The 21673-nt window shown below is 39.2% G+C and overlaps 1 protein-coding gene across 5 annotated transcripts in view; it reads right to left on the bottom strand.

The window, feature by feature from the left end:
* mcf2l2 (MCF.2 cell line derived transforming sequence-like 2) overlaps nucleotides 1-21673 on the bottom strand; it is a 193490-nt gene that overhangs the window by 138953 nt on the left and 32864 nt on the right. For 3 of the 5 annotated variants that reach the window (XM_042512803.1, XM_042512811.1, XM_042512813.1), the window contains exons 1-2: nucleotides 15042-15300; nucleotides 5041-5124 (exon numbers count right to left, since the gene is read on the bottom strand). In XM_042512803.1, coding sequence (XP_042368737.1) covers nucleotides 5041-5124; nucleotides 15042-15093 — 136 coding nt within the window. In that variant the 5' untranslated portion in view covers nucleotides 15094-15300. Of the gene's footprint in view, nucleotides 1-5040; nucleotides 5125-15041; nucleotides 15301-21673 lie in introns of those variants that run through there. The other 2 variants (XM_042512814.1, XM_042512812.1) reach the window with 1 other exon arrangement.

Below are 21673 nucleotides of genomic sequence, written 5' to 3'. Positions count from 1 at the left end.
ATTGTGACCATAGCTTCCATAACTTCACAACATATTTGTTGTAATTTATTGTTTTTTGCTTTTACTATTGGAGTAACTATGTCCTGTGACAGACAAACCGAGACAAACCAACCAGACCAAGTGTCACCATGGACAGTGTGAGCACCCCGAAAACACATGAAAGACAAAATGCTCTTAGAGAGTCATCCATCTTTAATGAAAAACAGAGGGCATAACTTGTGGTCCTCCATGCTGTAGATTTACTCTTCTACCCCAAAATGCAGTATAGGAATGTACTGCTGGTTCTGGTGTTTGTGTTTTCCACAGTAAAAGAAATTTGAACTTCACCTATTAAAACCTGAGCAAAGTGGCTTGATTCATTTTTTTTTTTTTACAAAAAACTTTACAAAAAAGTTACAAGAAAATCACCAATAAAGAAAAGTAAAAAACAAACAAGTTAAAAAAAAAGAAAATAAAAGAAATAAAATAAACTCGAGAAAGTGTTAATGAACTCTTTTGTTTTTGCTGTGTTACAGAATTTTTTATTCAATATAATATTATTCAATATATTTTTTTAAAAATATTAAAATATTTTTGGGAAATTTTTCCCCTTATTTTTTGAGCGTATCTAATAATCCCCCAGCTAATGTTTAGATCATATCTTATTCCCATTTTTTGAAGTTTGTGGAACATTTCTTGTCAAGTTGCTCATTATGTTTTTTCCCATGTTTCTGAAAGAAATCAAACCAGTTTTCTCAGGTTTCAGAGGTTTATATGCTAGTAAAACACATCTGAATGTAGCTCAACAAAACTGATACTGATCCAGGTGGTAAAGGGTTAAGTATCAGCCTCTTTCGACCCATCATTGAATCTAAATCATGTTGAGGATCTGTTTAAATGTAATTTAAAACAAATTCTGTGTGATTCTATGGTATTTGGAATAAATTTCAGCAGGGTTTAAACATTAAGCATTTATACAAGCTGTCCTGCCAGTGGGACAGTGAGGCTAATGAGACTAAAATGGGTTCCTGAAATCCTGAGAAGTGTATCCAGAATATCTACAAACTGAACCATTTATCTCGGAAAGCCAGAGAATATCTGAGATGTTTATTTTGCATTGCATTTGCAATAGAATGTATCACTTTTCATGTCTTGATTTTCCATTGTAAGGAAACCAAACTGTTTATCCCTTTAAAACAACATTTAATGCCAGGAAGATGGAATAATAATAAAGACAAGAAAGTGAAATAACTTTGTCTTGGAAAATGCTGGACAACTTTTAATACACCAATGTTCCCATCTAACGCTTCTAATTCTACTAAAGAGTCACAAGATGGCGACATTGAGCTAAAAATCATATAATTCTGAAGTAATTTTGACATTAAAATATCCTCCTCTCGTCATCTGAAAACACACGCTTCACACATTTAATTTTAGCTGCTCCAATCGTCTCTCACCCTCACACATCCAATTCACTTGCTGAGGATGGAAAGTGTAAGATGCTGCAGGAGGAAAGTGTGCATCATGTGGTCTCAAATTTGTCTCATTGATGTTGGAACATCTTGTTAGGAAGGTGTTGCTAACAGTGTGCCATACTGACCTGGTGACAGAGAGGTGACTGGAATATATCATAAGCTCTGTGCTATATTATTTATATAGCCAGGCTTTTACGAGCATCAGCAGAAGAGGGAACAGGTCTATATTATATTCAAAGCCTATATGGTGTAGTTTATTATAATCTCTAGTCTATTATAATCTATTACAGTACTAATATCTATACTAATATCTATTATTAGTATAGTCTATAGTCTGTAATATATTGTGTGTGTGTGTGTGTGTGTGTGTGTGTGTGTGTGTGTGTGTGTGCGTGTGTATAGTGTTTTAGTGTTTTAGTGCATTGGTGGTTCATATTACTAAATAAAGCAGAGTTGCCTTCATCCCAGCAGTCTGCATCTCCTTTGTCTCTCCTCCTCCTCCAGTTCATAAATGGCAACGTGCTCCACCTCTAATGCTATTTAAGATTACCACCAACGTCCTTTTATTCATAGTGCCACTTTCACTTTCACTTCCCCTTCTCCCTTCAAGCTTACTGGAATTCAAAGTTTCCCTAATAATCCTTCTGATAAGTGTTATATCATCAGCACAAGTCACAGAAGACAGAATCGAATTTGTAAAACAGCTGCTTGACTTTATAGTCTTTACAGAGGATCACAGTAAAATGCTTCAGCAGTGAAAAAACACACAAAGCCCTGATTGGCAGTGTAATTGTTGATTGGCAGTGTAATTGTTGAGGCAGTGTAATATGATTAGCAGTGTAATTGTTGAGGTAGAATAGAAGAGGAAATCTCATATGTAGACATAAGAGGTTAAACATGGGGAACCTGTATCTGTATGCATTTTGTCTGTAGATGCAAGAAATAATACTTCATGTGTTATTAAAAAACAACATAAAGTTTTTAAAGAGTTTAACTTCCGTTTTTATCACAGATGTGTTTTTTTTTTTTACTTTGGGTAACTTAGTTAATCACTGCAGTCCAGCTGTCCGGCTGATAGAAGACACATCACTTAATGTTTCAAAGTTTAGATGGAGTAGCGTGGCCCAGCAGCCTGTGTGGTTGTGCAGGGATGCTTATCATTCCTTCTCTCAACGGCCAAAATAACAACTGTTTTAAAAAGTCCCTCTCTCAGCAGTACTTGCCGTCACAGTTACATAAGTTTAACACAGGCCTGGTTTTCTGCTTTCACCACATGCGTGTGTCTGCTGCGAGTGTATGTGCCTTCTCAGTAGAATGTGGGTTGCTATTTCGGTTGGAAATTTTGGCCTTTTTCTTTACATGCAATCTTGTCACACGTGAAGTGAAACCGCAGGGTGGAAAAGTGAATCTGCTTCCTGCCAGTCACAGAGTCCATCCATCCATTCATTTTCTTCCGCTTATCCAGAGTCGGGTTGCGGGGGCGGCAGCCTAAGCAGGAAAGCCCAGACTTCCCTCTCCCCGGCCACTTCATCCAGCTCTTCCCGGGGGATCCCGAGGCATAGTCTCTCCAGCGTATCCTAGGTCTTCCCCGGGGCCTCCTACAGGTGGTATGTGCCCTGATCACCTCACCAGGGAGGCATCTTAATTAGATGCCTGAGCCACCTCATCTGGCTCTTCTCAACGCGGAGGAGCAGCGGCTCTACTCCGAGCTCCTCCCGGATGACCGAGCTTCTCATCCTATCTCTAAGGGAGAGCCCAGCCACCCTACGGAGGAAGCTCATTTCGGCCGCTTGTCTGCCTGTCGATCTCCCGCTCCATCCTTCCCCCACTTGTGATCAAGACCCCAAGATACTTAAACTCCTCCACTTGGGGCAGGATCTCCTCCCCGATCTGGAGAGGGCACTCCATCCTTTTCCGGCTGAGAACCATGGCCTTGGATTTGGAGGTGCTGATTCTCATCCCGGCCGCTTCACACTCAACTGTGAAACAATCCAGTGAGAGCTGAAGGTCATGGCCTGATGAAGCCAACAGGACCACATCATCTCCAAAAAGCAGCGACCAAATCCTGAGGTCACCAAACCGGACCCCCTCAACACCCTGGCTGCGCCTAGAAATTCTGTCCAAAAAAGTTAAGAACAGAATCGGTAACAAAGGGCAGCCCTGGCGGAGTCCAACCCTCACCGGAAACGAGTTTGACTTACTGCCGGCAATGCAGACCAAGCTCTGATACTGGTTGTACAGGGAACAGACGGCCTGTATCAGGGGGTCTGATACCCCGTACTCCCGGAGAACCCCCTACAGGACTCCCCGAGGGACACGGTTGAATGCCTTCTCCAAGTCCACAAAACACATGTAGACTGGTTGGGCAAACTCCCATGCACTCTTAAGGACCATGTCAAGGGTCCAGAGCTGGTCCACAGTTCCACGACCGGGACGAAAACGACGTCGTGATCAACGAGTGTGATCCCCCTATAGTTGGAACACAACCTCCGGTCCCCCTTCTTAAAAAGAGGGACCACCACCCCAGTCTGTCAGTCCAGAGGCACTGCCCTCGATTTCCACGCAATGCTGCAGAGACGTGTCAACCATGACAACCCTACAACATCCAGGGAACTCCGGACAGATCTCATCCATCCCCGGGGCACTGCCACCGGGGAGCTTTTTGACCACCTCGGTAACCTCAGCCCCAGGGATGGGAGAGCCCATTCCCAAGTCCTTAGGCCCTGCTTTCTCAGTCTAAGGCACACCTGTGCAATAATCATGCTGTCTAATCAGCATCTTGATATGCCACACCTGTGAGGTGGGATGGATTATCTCAGCAAAGGAGAAGTGCTCACTAACACAGATTAAGACAGATTTCTGAACAATATTTGAGAGAAATGTGTGTATATAGAAAATGTTTTACATCTTTGAGTTCAGCTCATGAAAAATGGGAGCAGAAACAAAAATGTTGCGTTTATATTTTTGTTCAGTGTATTAATACTATTAATTCTGTGTTAATTTTAATATTTTTGTATTGTATTTACTTTTGCTCAATTCTACTTTTAATTTTGTACGCCTGAATTCGGCATTGTTTGGCTCTTATCCTATCTTCTGATGTGCCTTGAAAAGAAAAGAAAAGAAAAGAAAAGAAAAGAAAAGAAAAGGAATACACTCTGTAGCCCCATTCATTTATATGTGCTTTTGCTCTTTTATTCAATACGTTTTGTTTGGCATATTTTCATTCACCAAGCAAAAAAACAAAACACTGGCTGCAGATTATAACCCAAGTCATTTAAAAAAAAGTTAAAGTTGTTTCTGTGGAAAGTGTATTATAATCTGGTTTTGACACAATTAAAAATATGCATTGAGTATCAAAAAAGTCTTGCATTTTTCCAGATTTGATGCACCACACACTGTAGAGCTCTTCAATCTAGAGCTCCATGTTTTCATTTAACAGCTAATCTGCATGTTTCATGTTTTGTAATTATATTTTAGTATGACAGGAGTTTGACTGCTGGTATAAATATTTCCTAGCCTTCCACTGAAAACATAGAGTCAAAACCTCTGAGTGTGGACAGCAGGACAGTGGAGTCTTGTTACATACCTGAGAGCAAGGCAAACTGGCGATGAAGCTGTTCTATGATGTCCACAGCCAGCAGGGGCCTGATCTCCTGCTGCATGATCTCATCTGGAAAGAGACACACACACACTGATAAGACAGTGATCAGACACAGCCAGACACACGGTAACACATCCATGGACTCCAGACAGTCAGTGAAGGCAAAAACACTTGCAGAGCTAGAGAGAGGTCTCTCCCCCTGACTATTGATCTAATTGCAGAAAAAATAAACAGAAAAATCATGAGATCAGTTATGTGTTTTGGTGCATGTATTTTCCTAATTTGGTCTTCAAAGTAAATTTCCACATCTGTGATTGCAATGTATCAGTGGCTCCTTCCATTCTGCAGCTATTTTTTCTGGATTTCAACAGTATCTTGAATTCATCAAATGAATTCAAGATTCAAATGAATCAAATTAATTCAAGATTCATCAAATGAATTCAAGATTCACCTAAAAAAGGGATTACTGTGAAATTTTGTCAAGTTTTCAAAGTCAGGACTGAACTTTCCTGCCACAGTTTTGCATATTGATCCATGAGTAAGACCTTTTGAATATATTTGAATTCCAAAGTGCCAACAGTCATAGGTGTTTGTTTAGAATTGAGGTGAAAACTAAATTTCAATTTTGGTGCTATAAGCAGTTAATCGGGTGCCTATCAGAGTGAATAACAGACAAATATAACTATCCTCACCCCTCAACTCTACATGAACAAGCAAGTTCAGGAAACGGTCATGGAAGCAAAACACAGAATGTGATACATGCAGTATATTTTTCTGTTTTCATCAGGTGACTTAATCCTAAACAATAAAATAATAGCCAGAATTCTATTTTCTAATTGATGTATTTATGGGCCCTTATAAAAAATGTTAAAACTAGATAAATAAAGAAAGAAAGAATTTGCATATATGGAAATCATTTTGTGTCATATTTGATATGTCAGGCATGTATGGAAAGTAACTGATCACAAAATTATCTTTTTTAGAGGAGCTACACACATTTTCCTTTGTAGTTGGAACATCTAAATTTTTTTTGTCTTTTTTTCCCAAAAAGGAACCTTTTAATTAACTTTAATGTTAAGTTTCTGTCCTTATTCAGGCGAACATGGGTCTTCAGTGTGTCTGTAAAATTTCATGAGGCTGTAATTATCCTGGTGGTCACTACAGGTCATTCAAGAGTGTGTATTTTTTTCTAATTTGTTAATTTCCAGGTCAGCTCTGACATTAAGTCTAAAATACACTAATACACTGGAAACTAAATTGTTACATTCAGACAGTTAAGGTCAAAAAATGCTCCATTGAAATCCATTCAAACTGACATTTTTTGATCCCACAGCCATCAAAGTATAAAAACATGCATTGTATTATTTCTGGGTGTCATTCTGGGCCCTTTCGGTGGGAATTTTCCTTTTTACTATTTTCCAGCAGGTGATGTCTTTTTTTTTTCTTTTTTTTTAACTGTATTTGGCATTTTGAAAGCAATATGAGTGTGTGTAATATTTAAACAGGCCCTAAGAATAGAATAGAATAGAAATACTCTATTAATCTCATGAGGGACAGTGTTGGGGAAGTTACTCAAAAAAAAGTAATCAGTTACTTATTACTAGTTACTTCTGTAAATTGTAATGAAATTACTTTACTAGTTACTGCATTTGAAAAGTAACTTCACTACTTATTACTTTACTTTCCCATTTCTTAATTTACCGAGTAGATACAGGACAGCAGTTGAAAGGAGCCTGTCGCCTGGGCATAGAGTGCATTTCAGTCGAATATTTTTGTCCTTTCGAGCTATAAACTGAAAGTGGTGGGAACATCGCCACTGGCCAAACCCCCCAGTCTCCGTCTCCATTTCCCTCTCTCCTGTTCGTACCGGCAGCAACGTCACTCGCCCTTCTCTATGCAGCACGCGTTGCGCACGCACACAGACAGCAGCCGCAGCACGCACATAATTCCTGCGCCACTTAAACAGACAGACACAGCACAGGCAAACACGGCCTAGGTAACGCAGGAAAGCGCGTTCCTGTAGTCTAGTAAAGTAGTGTAGTTACCAATATTTTTAGAGTAATGCGTTACTTTACTTCGTTACCCCAAAAAGTAATATCGTTACAGTAATTCGTTACTTTGTAACTCGTTACCCCCAACACTGATGAGGGATATTGCAGAAGGATAGAGCAGCAACTGCATGAAATATTCATTAAAAAGGGCGAAATAACGCAAATATATAGGCTACATACAAAAGAAGGCACTCAACAGAATAAAATAGAATAGAATAAAATAAAATAACAATTCTAATAAAGATATGTAGAAGAAGTAGAAAAACTTTGCCACTAGTTAGCTGCCACTAGCCAGCTACATTAGGCTAGTGAGCTATCCTAGCTAGCTCACTGGCAGCCAGAAACAGACTTCTATGATCCACTGTCTGTTTGATAATCTAAACAAAGAGTGTTTTCTTGCAGAGGTCCTTTTAAAATGAGCAATGCTTAAAGTTAGCTAGCCTAGCTAGCTTGTAGAAAAATTGCTCCCACTACTGTAAAATGATTGCCTGAGGAAAAAAACAAAAGATTGAAAGTTTGGACGCCTCCCCCTCTGCAGAGTAATAAACTTGTTAACAGGACCTCTACTGCCTGCAGTGCACTGAAAGCCCATCAGGGGGCAGGTGACATTTTTTCAGCTTGCATTCAACAGGTTTCTCAGGTAAGTAATGTTAATGTGTATCACACAAAATTGTGTATGGATACAAATGATTTTAGAGGGAAACTGGAAGCAGAGATCAGACTTAATATTTCTATTCTTCTGTTTCCATCAGGCAACTTTTTTGAAGTGAGCATTACTCACATTATTTAAGAGCTGTTTTGGAAAACTTTACAGGTCAGATCCCATTATCACATGCAGCGTATTCTGTAACTCTTCAGCTCTGACTGCTGTTCATGTGTGATACTGCAAGAAACTACAACAAAGCATTCTTAGACATGACTTTATGTGTATCCATGTAATAGACCTGACCCTGTTCTGTTTTATGATCATTTTGGTTCCCTGCAGTCTAAAAGCAGAGTACGCTGAACAAAACCTTTTTCTGTCCCAGAGAATAAAGACATGCATTAACACAGACTGTACTTTATAGCTCTGAAACATGCTTGGCTAGGTTGTGAGTCGATGGGGGTGGAGGCAGACAGAAGGACAGCACAATGGCTGCTAGTGAGCCTTAATGCAGCATGTATCAATGTATCTCTGTTCTTAGTATCTGAGTCTGCTGACTGACCAGGAATATCAAATATAGAGCTTCATCACAGTGTGATCCACTGAGTAATGTCGTGTTTTGCTAATTCATTAACTCAAGATCCAATATCTTTAAAGCATCTCATATTCACCATATTGAACCACACTATAACAGAAAACTACAACTGTTCAGATTTAAATATCAAAGGTATTCCAAGGCTCTAATTTATTTCACAGAACATGATGTGAAACCCGAGTCAGACAGCTCATGCTTGAACTTGGAAACAGCAGTTTGGCAAAAAGTGTAACTTAACGTTGTATTAGCTTTTACCACATATTTCAACTGCTCCCTCAGTCGATTGAGTTCATTCAAAAGCTCTGGGAAAAAGTTAGTATAACAACCTTGAGTTAAGAACTACAAAACTGATGGCAAATGTTTTTAGCTAATGAGAACACGAGATAATAAAATCAAACCTAACAAGAAACTTAGCACAGGAACAATTGGCTCCAGCTGTCTGGACCATCACTGGATAATCCCCTAAATAATATTGTCGTCACAAACTGTCTTCATTGCTCTATTCTGTGAAAATATTTAGACTTCAATAAAATAAAAGAGGATTTTAACAAAAACAAATTTCCTCTATTTTTAGAATTTTTGGGATATGAATTAGCTGCAACCTTTAGGCAGTGGCAGCTCCAGCAACCAGGTGCCAGACTTACAAACTGCACACCTTTAACCCTTTGAAATCTGGATCAACATCACCCTTTGAAACTTAAGAAAATTGTTTTGATTTCTTTCAAAAACTTGGGGAAAAGGCAATGAGCAACTGGACGAAAATTCTGTAAAATGCCAAAAAATGATATATTTATTTATGCATAATTATCTACTTAAAATTATGTTCCAGAACTATTATTATTATTTTTAATCACTTTTTTTTTCGAACCAATACCATTTATGTTGGGTTTTTTTTAAATTTCCTTTTTCTTTTTTTATTCTAATTTTCAGGTCATTTTCTTGTACATTTTCCTAATTCCTCGCAAATTGCCCATTGCCTTCTTCCCATGTTTTTGAAAGAAATCACATCAATATGCTCAGGTTTTAAATGGTTCAGAGGAAACTACAACAAATTGCAGACAGAGGGCTGAAAAAAGCAAGAATAGAGAAACTGGGTTTGCTTTCACTTTCACTTGTGAGACTCTTTAGCCTGTACCAGTAAACTATCTATCCATCTATCTATCTATCATTTATCCATCTATCCACCTTACAGAAATTACTGAAACCATCATGTTCTGGGTTGAGATCAGTGGTGGAAATACAACAGGAAAATCTGAACAACTCTATTAACACTTTTTACAAGCACTTTTCTAGTATTTCATACAAATAAGACCTGTGCCATCAGTCAAGTCAAGCTTTATCCCGCACTGCACATCAACAAGGGTAAAGACTGATAGGGATTGTTAAGTTGGATGTCCCTGGATGTCTGAGGATTGGAGCAAGAATTATCTATTGTACAACTCTATGTTTTTAGCCTTTGTTTGTATTTCAACAAATCTACATAATGTGAAATCCTGCTGCTCTGGCTATGCAGCTCCCCAAAACACTGTGCATGCAATAATCAGCAGAACTGTTAGATCCTTCTCACACTGTGAAGAGTGTTTCATACTAATTGTATCAAGGTGTATAATGTTTGTGTGTTTTAATTTGACTCAGACATTTTGAGAAGAAGTGACATCTGTGGCAAACTGTGTCAGTGGATAAGAGGTCATAAGAGGATAAGAGAATGGATAAATATGATTCCCAAAATTTGTTTGTGTTTGTTCAAAGTTCATTTTTTGTTCATTTCTAGTCGTGTATTCATATCCACATACATTCCTAGTACCAAACTCAGCGGATAGCTCATTCTCCATTGTTCATAAAATTCAAAATAGAACCATGCATTACCGCTTCACCATTGAAACGAGACACAAAGCTGCAGAAGATAAGAACCAAGTTGAACTTTGCAAATGTAAATCGATTTTAAAGGATGAAGGAAATTAAAGAAAAAAAACATGCACAAAAAGAGGGATGGGGATCAGGCAGGGGAACTATGCTCTCCAGCCTACAGGAACGTTATGCAACCAGAGGCAGGCAGGGAGGATGTCCTGTCCGACTGCAGGATCAAAGCAGAAAGCAGCAGTGAAGTCAGACTAGATGTTGCCTAACAGAAACTCTCAATAAGCTGAAGTCAGCTTAGTGAGCACACTAATGCGACCAGTGGGATTCTTGATTTGGACAATGAAGTTCAGAGCAGCGTGTGGTTTGGAACAACTGCAATTATCTGCAAGCTAGTTAACCGTAATTTGTGTCTATGTTGAGCAGCTGCTCCTGTTCAGTCTGACCACAAGTATGGTCCCATGAGAGGAGCTGGAAACCCTAAAAAGCCTCTTGAAAGGCCGGGAAATTCCTCTGTTTCAAAAAGGGAGTTCCTACCCAGCATACAGCATGACAACAATCACAGTTCAATGACTGCTTCAAAGAGACGAGGCATACTGTAGGTGCTGAGCTGTAATTTATCTCAGAGTTCGCACTGACATTACCTCTACCACTGCATCCCATTGTCTGGCTTTTTTTTTTCCAACTCAGAGACAAAAGCCACAGTTTGTGCCTTTAGTTGGTGGCTGCTCTCACACAGACCTCACACATAGAGCTGTCACTAAATCATTAAATACCTTTCATGTTGAGTTTAGCCTCTCTCACTTTGCTCAGTTTCACACACTCTGCAATCTGTTAGATGAAGTCTTATCGGCTATGTTCACACGTCATACATAATCGGTTTATTTATAATTATGACTAGTGGTGGATGAAGTACCTGAAAGCCATACTAAGTAAAAGTACAGATTTCCTGCCAAAAAATGACTTTGGTAGAAGCTGTCACCCATTAGAATATTACTGTTTAAAAGTCTTAAAGTATCTGATATTTACTGTACTGAAGTATCAAAAGGTATTTTATGATTATAAATATACTTAAGTATCGACAGTAACCCTTTGAAACATGAACAAATTGGTTTGATATCTTTGAAAAAGAACATTAGGAAAAGGGCAATGAGCAACTTGGCAGGAAATGTCCCACACATTTCAAGAAATTGGTAAAAGTTGACAAGAAAATGGCTGCGATACTAATCTGTGCCTATGTCACTCATACAGTTGAACAAGTGTTCATGTAGGCATGCCTAAAAGTGCACGCTAACATTAAAGAAAAGAAAACTCAGCTATGTGTAAAAGAGCTTGCAGGTCAAAAGAGTAGAGAGTGCACAATGCTCTCTCCTCTGCGCCATCAGCAAATTCTGTACCTCAATTTGCTGACAATTTAGCATTGCACACAAACTTGTTCCAGAGGGATGGCACCGTCTGCCAGCTTGTTTACACTAAATAGGGGATGTCATATCTGTCTAATATTGGCCTGCCCTTAGTCTGAACACAACTCAGTACATGCAGTAAATGAAAAAGCTGCAGAACCACTGAAACAGCAGATATCAGGTGAATCTCAGAGGGCAGCTTACGAATCTGCTCACAGCTGAGTGAGCCTTAACAAACACACACACACACGCACGCACACACACACACACACACACACACACACACACACACACACACACAGCAGATCCTCTGCCAAGTTGTCAGGTGTCTAAACTCCATGTTCCTACAGCAACACACTGATGGTGCAATCACTTCCTCACACCCTGTCTGCACACACATTCAACATGTGCACTTTTGCTGTCACCTTCGATCCATCTGTTCTATATTTAACCAGATTAAGCAGCATGCTCTCACACACTGTCACTGCTGCCACTGCACACTATGCACATGCACACACACATGCACACACACACACACACACACACACACACACACACACACACACACACGCACACACACACACACACACACACAGCTCAGCATTTGAGACTGGTTCTAATCAAAAACACAGCATGTTGCCGAAGACTAAAATCCTCCTGGATGACACAATAGTAACATTTCATCAATGTTATGTTGCTTATAATAATCTATGTTAGCTATGTACATAGTTAGTTTTTTAATATTTAGATATTTTAATATTATTTCAAATGATGTGTTACAATATGAAATTAACCACAAAATGTGTCTGTTTTGTATTCTCCTCTCTAATGGGTGCAGTCCAAGTCATACAATAACACCAACTTAACACTAGCTTTCTCCTCCTCCATCTAATACAAGTGTAAAAAGGGGCAGATGACTGAACCCTAAAACCACAATGAGGTTTATGAGAGATCAGCTGTGTGACCAGGATGCCACACAGGGGAGGCCTGTTTCTAGTCTCACGCAGTGGTTGTAGCCTAATTGTACCAATCTCCTCAAGTCTTTTCAGAAATGAATATCAAATTACATCTAATGTTTTAAGTGTTAGTTGAAGATAAAAGCAGGACACTGTGGTATTTCAATTTCAACTTCATTCTGTTTACATGTAATCAAAGTACAATAGCCTGGTGGGACAATCCTACATTTAGCCATGGCCACAATATTATGCAGTGCCAGATCCGACCATTTCTGTGCAGTAGATAATAGCCAATAGCAAGACAGCATGGTAGACTGTCTAAAACTGTAAGCTGTGCCGTTATAAGCTCTATCACATTTTTATTTTTTGCTCTGTTTCAGCAGTAGTGGCAGTAATATTCCTCTGAGCATTTAAAAGGCGAATACAACAACAAATTTAAGACAATATCTTCATATTGTCGGCCCTGAGAGCAGCTTCAGAAAAAAAACACAAGCAAATGATTTCAAATTTTTTTTTAAAAAAGTCAAAAAGTGCAAAATGAGAAAACCCAGCCAAACACAGAGAGGCACAGCAAAGTCACACAACAGAAATAAGTTACAAAACAGTTCAGTTGACTTAATGAAATACATTTTGGTTTCTTGTAGCATCAACATCTTGGTTGCATAATTCAGACATTATCAAAATAATTCAACAAAAGGCTAAGACTAGGTTAACAGCAAATATGTGCAAAGATACCTGAATCTTACATAAAGGGTCTGTGTCCACATGGCAGCTTTTTTCTGAGTGCCGGCATTTTTTTATTCATTTTTGTAATACATTTTTAGTGTAACCTGGAAAATGTTAGTTGTTTTTTTTTTTAATTTTTTCATTTGTCTCTGTATTTGCTATTGTTTTCTCTCCTCGCAGTGTGTTGTGGAACTGATGAACATGTATTCTTCAGTTGCTCCTGTTTTGTCAACTTGAATATGTTCTGAAGTTTCACACAAACATGAGTGAGTTGTAAGCCAGCTAGCAAGGAACAAACACTGACTGTGCGTGCAGAGTGTGTCTGAGCTGAGTCTCACAACTCACCAGGAACTCCACATCTTTCTGTAGACCTCCTCCAGCCTCTGCTGTTTACTCTTGCCTCTGTGTGTTTAGAGCCAAAAAGCTCTGAGACAAGCACTACATTTTGCTAAAATTTCCAACTCACTTTTACACTCACTTCTTTTTGACAGACGTCTAGGTATAAACATGCCATCAACACTTGGCTCTTTTCTTTTTTGGGAATTCCTCAAACGTGACTTGCATTGTGCCTAGAATTTTCAGTAGCCTTTGTGTTTACTGACAAAAAAGAGAGGATTTCTGCACACTGCCCTATTACTTGCAATTTATTATTTATTATGTAAACTACAGTCATCAGATTTGAGTTTTTTAAGATGTGCATATGCCTCCATATAAAGGATGTGTTTGTTGAAATGCTACATGAAGCCTGTCTTACTGCACTTCTGCCTTGGTGACTGAGTTCATTAACACCTTTGCAGAAATGTCAAACAATACCAAAAAACTGGATATTAGAGGTTAGCATACACAGCCACTCAACCCCCACCACATTCCAAACACTGATCCTGAACCTGGGTACTACTTGACCTTATTGTGACTTGACTTTAAAGATCAGTTCAATTAAAGGGGAACATCCCAGAAAAAAATCGTTTTAAAGCTTAATAGATCACCAGATACACTGGGCAAAGCCTGTGTGAAGATTAAACTTAAACTTCCTCACCAGCCATTTAAAAGTCAAAGTAAATTCTTTGTCACTTAAATCACCAAAGCAGCTGACTGTAAAGGAAAAGACTGGTGAAATGGAAAAAAGAAAACAGCAGGCAGACAGAGAAGCATGGCTGGCAACACACAGATGTTTGTGTTCCTCCCTGTCTGCTGTGGCGTCTGATCACAGCCAATGAGAGCAGGACTGTGTGTGGTTATTATACAGTATATGGACATTTACATGCACACATAAAACTTTTCAGTTGGCTTTAAGTGAGTGTGACAGAAAGAGAGACTCAACAAATAAAGTGTGGCAAAGCCTGTGTGAAGATTAAACTTAAACTTCCTCACCAGCCATTTAAAAGTCAAAGTAAATTCTTTGTCACTTAAATCACCAAAGCAGCTGACTGTAAAGGAAAAGACTGGTGAAATGGAAAAAAGAAAACAGCAGGCAGACAGAGAAGCATGGCTGGCAACACACAGATGTTTGTGTTCCTCCCTGTCTGCTGTGGCGTCTGATCACAGCCAATGAGAGCAGGACTGTGTGTGGTTATTATACAGTATATGGACATTTACATGCACACATAAAACTTTTCAGTTGGCTTTAAGTGAGTGTGACAGAAAGAGAGACTCAACAAATAAAGTGTGAGGTCAGACTAAAAAGAGTGACACCAAACTGTACATACCAATGCAGGTTTTACAGTGTGTGTGTGTGTGTGTGTGTGTGTGTATTACCTATAACATGTTTGACACTCTTCATCTCAATGCCTCCCTGGCTCAAACACATACTCGGGCATGAATGTAAATTCCTCCAGAAAAAGCAGCAGTCCTGTTAAACACCAGTAATGTCATTGTATCCAAAATCAACGAGGACAAAACAACATCCAGCAGCAGCCCTGCTCTGTCAACAGCAGCTGTTTCTTCATCGGCATCACCATCGTCACCATCAGCTCGGGCTGTGCCAGACGTCCAGACCAACAAATCTCAAGCGTTCTCAGGTTTCACTCACACAAGCACACACTCACAGGCGGAGCAGGGCTCTGAACTGTGTGTGTCTGAGGTCACTTTTTCCAGCTCTAGCTGCAGTGAAATGGCTCAGAGCTCTGAGCAGCAAACAGCCTCACAAGTCAGAGAGGGAGGGCACACACACACTCTGTGGAGTGTACCAAAAAGAAAGAGATAAAGGGAGAGGAAATGACAGAGAGAGATATACAGAACAAGGCTGAGCTGCAGTGTCTGTGTGTGTGTGTGTGTGTGTGTGTGTGTGTGTGTGTGTGTGCGCGTGTGAAAGAGAGAGAAAGAGTGTATGGGTTCATATGCATGGATCCAGTCATGTGTGTTTCATTTCTGCTGGTTGGGTGTTCCGCTGGTCAGAGTACCTCAGTGCTGTTGTGTCTGCGCGTCTGTGCATGTGTGTTGTGTTTATGAGGTCCATGATGTCAGCAGCCTGCGGGAGTGACCTTTAAAGACCAGATGATGGAAGTGAATTTTTTGAGTCTCTAACCTAGCAGTTAAAATTGCTCTGAAACACCATCTGTCAGTAAATGTGAAGACAGACACAGACACAGAAAGCGTGGTGGACTGGTCAATATGCTCCTACCCAACTGAATTAGAACAAGGCAGGTTTCCATCACACATTTGCGCAAAACTTAAGTGATATTTTTGAAATATCTATTAAACACAATTGCAAGATAACTGCATTTCTATTGACTGATGTGATTATTTAACTAGAGATAATGTGCAGATTTTTTTCCCCTATCCACCAATCCATTGGTTGAAGAGTAGGCAGAATTTCAGTCAACCAAGATTTTCTTTGGCTGATCACAGCCTTAGGAGCTGTACAGTTAATGTGACATTAATGAGTTCTATGGAACACCAAAACAAAGCCAATAAGACACCAAGCTCTCAGGACCTTACATCAGTCACAGACAACAGATAATTGTAGTTTTATTTTTCCTAAATGATTACAGTTATTCAATAAATGCCCTCTCTTTTATGACCAGCTGACTTCCACGCGCAGGCTCTTAAAAGCTGTGTTGAAGGATCTGCATATATGGATATAACATCGTTGTGGATGAGAAAACATGTCTTTAGATGCCTGGTGCATGATCAAACAGTGATATTATTTAACTCATATATCGTTAATCCAGTGTTGTAATGCAGTAATGTAATATTACTTTGTTACAATACTTCCACTTTTACTCCACTACATTTCCCCTAAGTATTTTAGTTACTTACTGCAAAATAAGGAAGGAAAGGAGGAGGTGATGGATGAATGAATAAAGGATTAGAAGGTAAGGAAAAACTGGATTTTGATCTTTAAATCATTTAAATTTTGAGAAAGAGCTAATTTTTCTTCAAGTGGAATATGCACCATTGTTAAGGTGCTGTATGTTACTAAGTAAAAAAACTTTCAATTCTTACTGATGTCTTCTTTGTTAACCTTTTAACACCTAAATTGACAGTCTTCTTGTGCTGCATTTAAACACAATTCACATACATTTTAAGGATCTTAAACTTGAGAACATTTATTTGATGTCTTTTAAAAATATGGGGGAAAAAAATGACGTAATAAGCAACCTGCCTTGCAAGAATATTAACTGCAAAAAGAAAAGTTCCTTAAAAATGAGAAAAATGTCCAAATATATTTACCATTCGTATAACAATATATTTAGAACTGTGTTACAGAAAAAAAATATATGTATAACTTCTTAGCAGTCTTTTTCTGTTTTGTTTTTTTTTTGTTTTGTTTTGTTTTTTGTATTTGTGCTTATTTTCAGGCAATTTTCTTTTAACATTTTCTAATTTCTTGCTTTTTGGGCCACTGCTTGTTATGTTGCTCATTGCCCTCTTCCCATGTCTTCCCAAGTGTTAACAGCATTTACTTATACTTTAACTTTCAATACATAAGTACATTTAATATTATGAAATTGCTTTTGATACTTCGGTACAATAAATATCAGATACCTTCAGACTTTTACTCAGTTATATTCTAATAGGTGAGTTAAACTGCTAGCAAAGTCAGTTTCTGGGAAGAAATCACCAAAAACAAGAGTGGAAGTAGGCTGATGTGATTTTCACTTTGCTTTTCTGTTCACTAGAACATCAACAACATTGGCAGCAGAGTTATCTTGTGTTTGCTCTTGCTGGATTACATATGAGACAAATGTAAAGACCACAACATCTGTCTGAGCATTTTTAAATGAAAGCTAAATAGTCTGGTTTTTAATTCATGTAATTCTTGTAACTATTATTTTATATCACTTCTGTTATTTTTAACCTCTCTTTTTGGTCTCTGTACTACTTTTATATCTTCTTTATCACCGCCTGTCTTTTGATTGTTTAATCTTGCCTTTTTTGTGTTGCACTTTTCATTGTGAAGCACTTTGGGCTGTATTCCTTGTATGAAAAGTGCTCTCTATATAAAGTTTATTATCATTATTAAGTTTATTAATGGAAGTTGTTTGATAATCAATGCTTTTTTCCCAAATACAATGTCTAGCAGACTAATTAGGTGTGTCTTTGAACTTTCTTTGTGTGTATGTGTGTGTGTGTGTGTGTGTGTGTGTGTGTGTGTGTGTGTATATACATGAGCTTATTGTTTACATAAAATACTGAAGGAAACACATGTGCCCTCCACCTCCCTGCTCTGTTCTCTCCACTGTTCTACTATTGTCACAGCTTTTGAATAAACAGTACACAGTGACAGAATTATATGTACATACACACTCACATAACACACAAGTGCACACACAAACAACCATACATGAACGCATAAAGACCTGCAGGACTCAGACACAAATATGGATACACATGGACTGTAGATACTGACATACACATACAAAACTGCACATACACATGCACACACACACACTGTGGTGGACACACTCACATTGTTTTCAATACAATAACTATCGTGCTGTTACATTTGTTTTGGGAACTACTTCCTACAAGACCATAAACACTACACTATTCCCAGACAAGTAGCGTGTGTGTGTGTGTGTGTGTGTGTGTGTGTGTGTGTGTGTGTGTGTGTGTGTGTGTGCACGCATGCGTGCATGTGTGTTCATTATTCTCTCCCATTGTACACAAGTATTCAAAAACAAAGACTTTGAGAAAAGGAAGGGGAAAAACACGACTTGTAGACATAGAACGAGATCAGTTTTTTTCATCTGACACACTAACCGTCGATACAACCACAACACTATGTGGTTTATCTATGGACATCAAATTTATGTATGGACATCAGATTCTCACAATGGTAAACCATCATTACTTTAACCCACATGTTGCCACTCTGTATTGGTCCACAACCCTTTCTGTTAAAAGTGATGTTCCTTTACTGCTACTTTGCTTTGCAAAATGTTTTTAAAGAAACTTAACTTCTGTCTGGAAGGTCTGTTGTATGTTCATTGGCAACATTTGCTTTCTCCAGTCAAATTGAAGGAGGGTGATAAGAGCAGATAGTCACACATACACATACATCACATACAGCCACTTTGCAGTGGACTTCTATGTGTACACATTACGTTTTACATATCTAACAGCACACATGCACATGGTGGGATTACGTTGCATGTGGTTATGTTTTGGTAACAAAAGCACATGGCAACCAACACCAGGATGTCAACAAAAGCACATGGCAACCAATGCCAGGACTTCAACAAAAGCACATGCTCCCACGGATGGTTAGGATTAGGCGTCAATACAGATAGGATTAGGGGGAGGAGGCATATGGTAATCCCAAGCAAACAACTGACTCATGTATGGAAATTCAGGGTTTGCGGGATCCATCCACAACACTTAATTCCCACCCAACCTTTGTGCTCCTTATATCACGTTATAATCCACAGCATTTGAACCTTGTAGACGTGACAAGTTCCATCCAATGGTGTTCTCATCAGATGTCAACCGTCTAAGCATCATGCTGCCACAACAGGTGCTGACTTGTCATCCGGCAGGGTATCATAACACCACAAACAGTTCTGTCCAGCTGCATTCTTAGCTAACACCCTCTGACCACCCGACAGAGGTCCAGGCTCATTTTTTCTTTATTAATGATTCTGTCATTTTGCAAAAGTGGCTCTCGGGCAAAGCAAGTTCAGTATCTCTGAAGCACTTCAAGAAACAGAATAGCTGCTGTAAGCAACATACATGACAGATGGAAGTCATGAGTGGATGGAAACAGTGTAGATGTGCCTCACTTTAAGGTTGGTCCAATGTTTACATGTACCGTCTTAATAGCACTTAACTTAAGTTTGCAGGATATAAGAATGGATCTATCTGTGTGTGTGTGTGTGTGTGTGTGGGTGTCTACACTGTATATCCATTAGGTGCCCATCGTGGTTCCATCTTAACCCTGTCTACCTTGCACTTAGCAGCAGACTTCCCACACACTCACAATAGAGTCAGTGTTAAAGAGCTTACATAACAGGATTACACTGAGTACTGGGACACTGAGACTCTATCTGATGACCAGCAGTTAACCACAGTGCCGATGAACATGCTATGGTACACTGCACTGGCATTGTTTTCATGTAAAGCTCCTCTCTCTAAGAATCATTTATACAAGTCTGGCTCTTATAAAAGGCCCTTCTCTTTCTGCTCAGCAGAACTGCAGAGTACTGTAGCTAGTCTGCTAGTAGAGTTGTCATGTGACCAACACACCCTGAGCCTGCAGGACCTGCAGGAACATCTCATGATGTTCAGTTGCAGCCCAGACTGAGACTGGACATGCACAGCAGATGTTCTCATTCCCAAATTCTTGAAATAGCTCTGCTCTGTCATTGTTTTTGGTGTAAATGCGTAACGGTAAAAGATACCTTTTGCCTGCACATAAAACGTCACTGCACGCCGTCAGGTAAGAACGGACCCAGACAGAACCCATCACAAATTTATCATACACCACTAGAAGGCCAGACTGAACCTGCCGTATCCCCTCAAAATGCACACTGGTAGTCTGGTAACAGCTCAGCCAGACAGAACCTGTCACATGTATATGAAACACATCAGGACAGCATGAGGTTGTAATGCTCCCCGTTATGACATTATATAAGGAGCGCAAGGGCACTTATAGAGTCGGCCATGTGCAATGGGTCCCACAAACCCAGACTTTAATGTGAGAGTCTGTATGTTTTTTCTGTACCTTACCATGTGCCTCCTTGCCCTAATCCTAACCATCTGTGACTTTGTCGCCTAAACCTAATCATGTGCCACTTCATGCAACCATGTGCATTTGTTTACAACACGGTAGCAGCACCCTGGAGCTTAAACAACAGACACAGAAGGATATCTAACTGGTAATATGTAGACGAAGAGGTCCACTGACAAAGCTGCAACATGTGATGAGTTGGGACGAGAACATGTTGGATACACACACAGCTAATTTATTTAACACTAACACATATGATGAATGCCATGCTTGTAAAACACAGCTAGACACTGTCCATTGTACATTCAGTATCCAATGATTTTAATAGATGCAGCCCCATAGGTTTAAACATGAACATTTAATAAAGATACATCCACATGTAAACTGTAAACTCTCACATCGATTTAATTTTGCCCTCCAAATTATCATAGCGCTCACTCACAAGGTATAACTGTAGCTCCACTAAACTGTGCATGGAAACAAACTAAATGGCTGTTAGTCACATTTGTCATTCTCATAATTACTGCAACATGAAATATGATTTATTTTACACAGATTCTTCTTATAAATGTGGCTTTGGTGTGCAAACTTCATATCATTTATATTGACTAGGAAGAGCTGTTTCTGCTGACTGACTCCTCTATGTTTTTACAGCCCAAAGGAGGATGGCAGTGCAGAGAATGACTGGCCTACTTTACATAAAGTCATGTTTCTGTGTTTGATATAGTCAGACCCTGAGTCACTGTAGAGCTCTCTCTCTCTCTCTCTCTCTCTCTCAATTTAATTCGATTCAGTTTGCTTTATTGGCATGAAAATCAATATTGCCAAAGCCTCAGATACTATTAAATGATGATATCAATAAATACAAGAAAAAAATGATGATATCAAATTCAAATCAACAGCAATCCATTGGATAAAAAAAAAATACAAACTGTAGATTCATAAATAAATCTCTTCAAAACCTTTTGTTTTGTGTGTGCGCATGTGTGTGCGTGTGTGTGCTTTTGTGTGCGCGTGTGTGTGGTATGTCTATTGTGTATAGATGTAACAAACAAAAAAAAGGATTTAAACAAAAAGTGAGATGTGCATGAGACATGAAGTATATATGTCATGTCAGGTTATTGTGTTCTCTCTCTCTCTCTCAGCTCTGCCCTGTGGCAGGGGCTCTCAACTACCCTGTGTCTGACTGAGGTCAAAGGCATGACTTCATTCATGT

This window comes from Plectropomus leopardus, chromosome 3 (assembly GCF_008729295.1).
Source record: "Plectropomus leopardus isolate mb chromosome 3, YSFRI_Pleo_2.0, whole genome shotgun sequence".
Classification (NCBI taxonomy): Eukaryota; Metazoa; Chordata; class Actinopteri; order Perciformes; family Serranidae; genus Plectropomus; species Plectropomus leopardus.
This window is presented reverse-complemented; position numbering and strand designations above follow the sequence as displayed.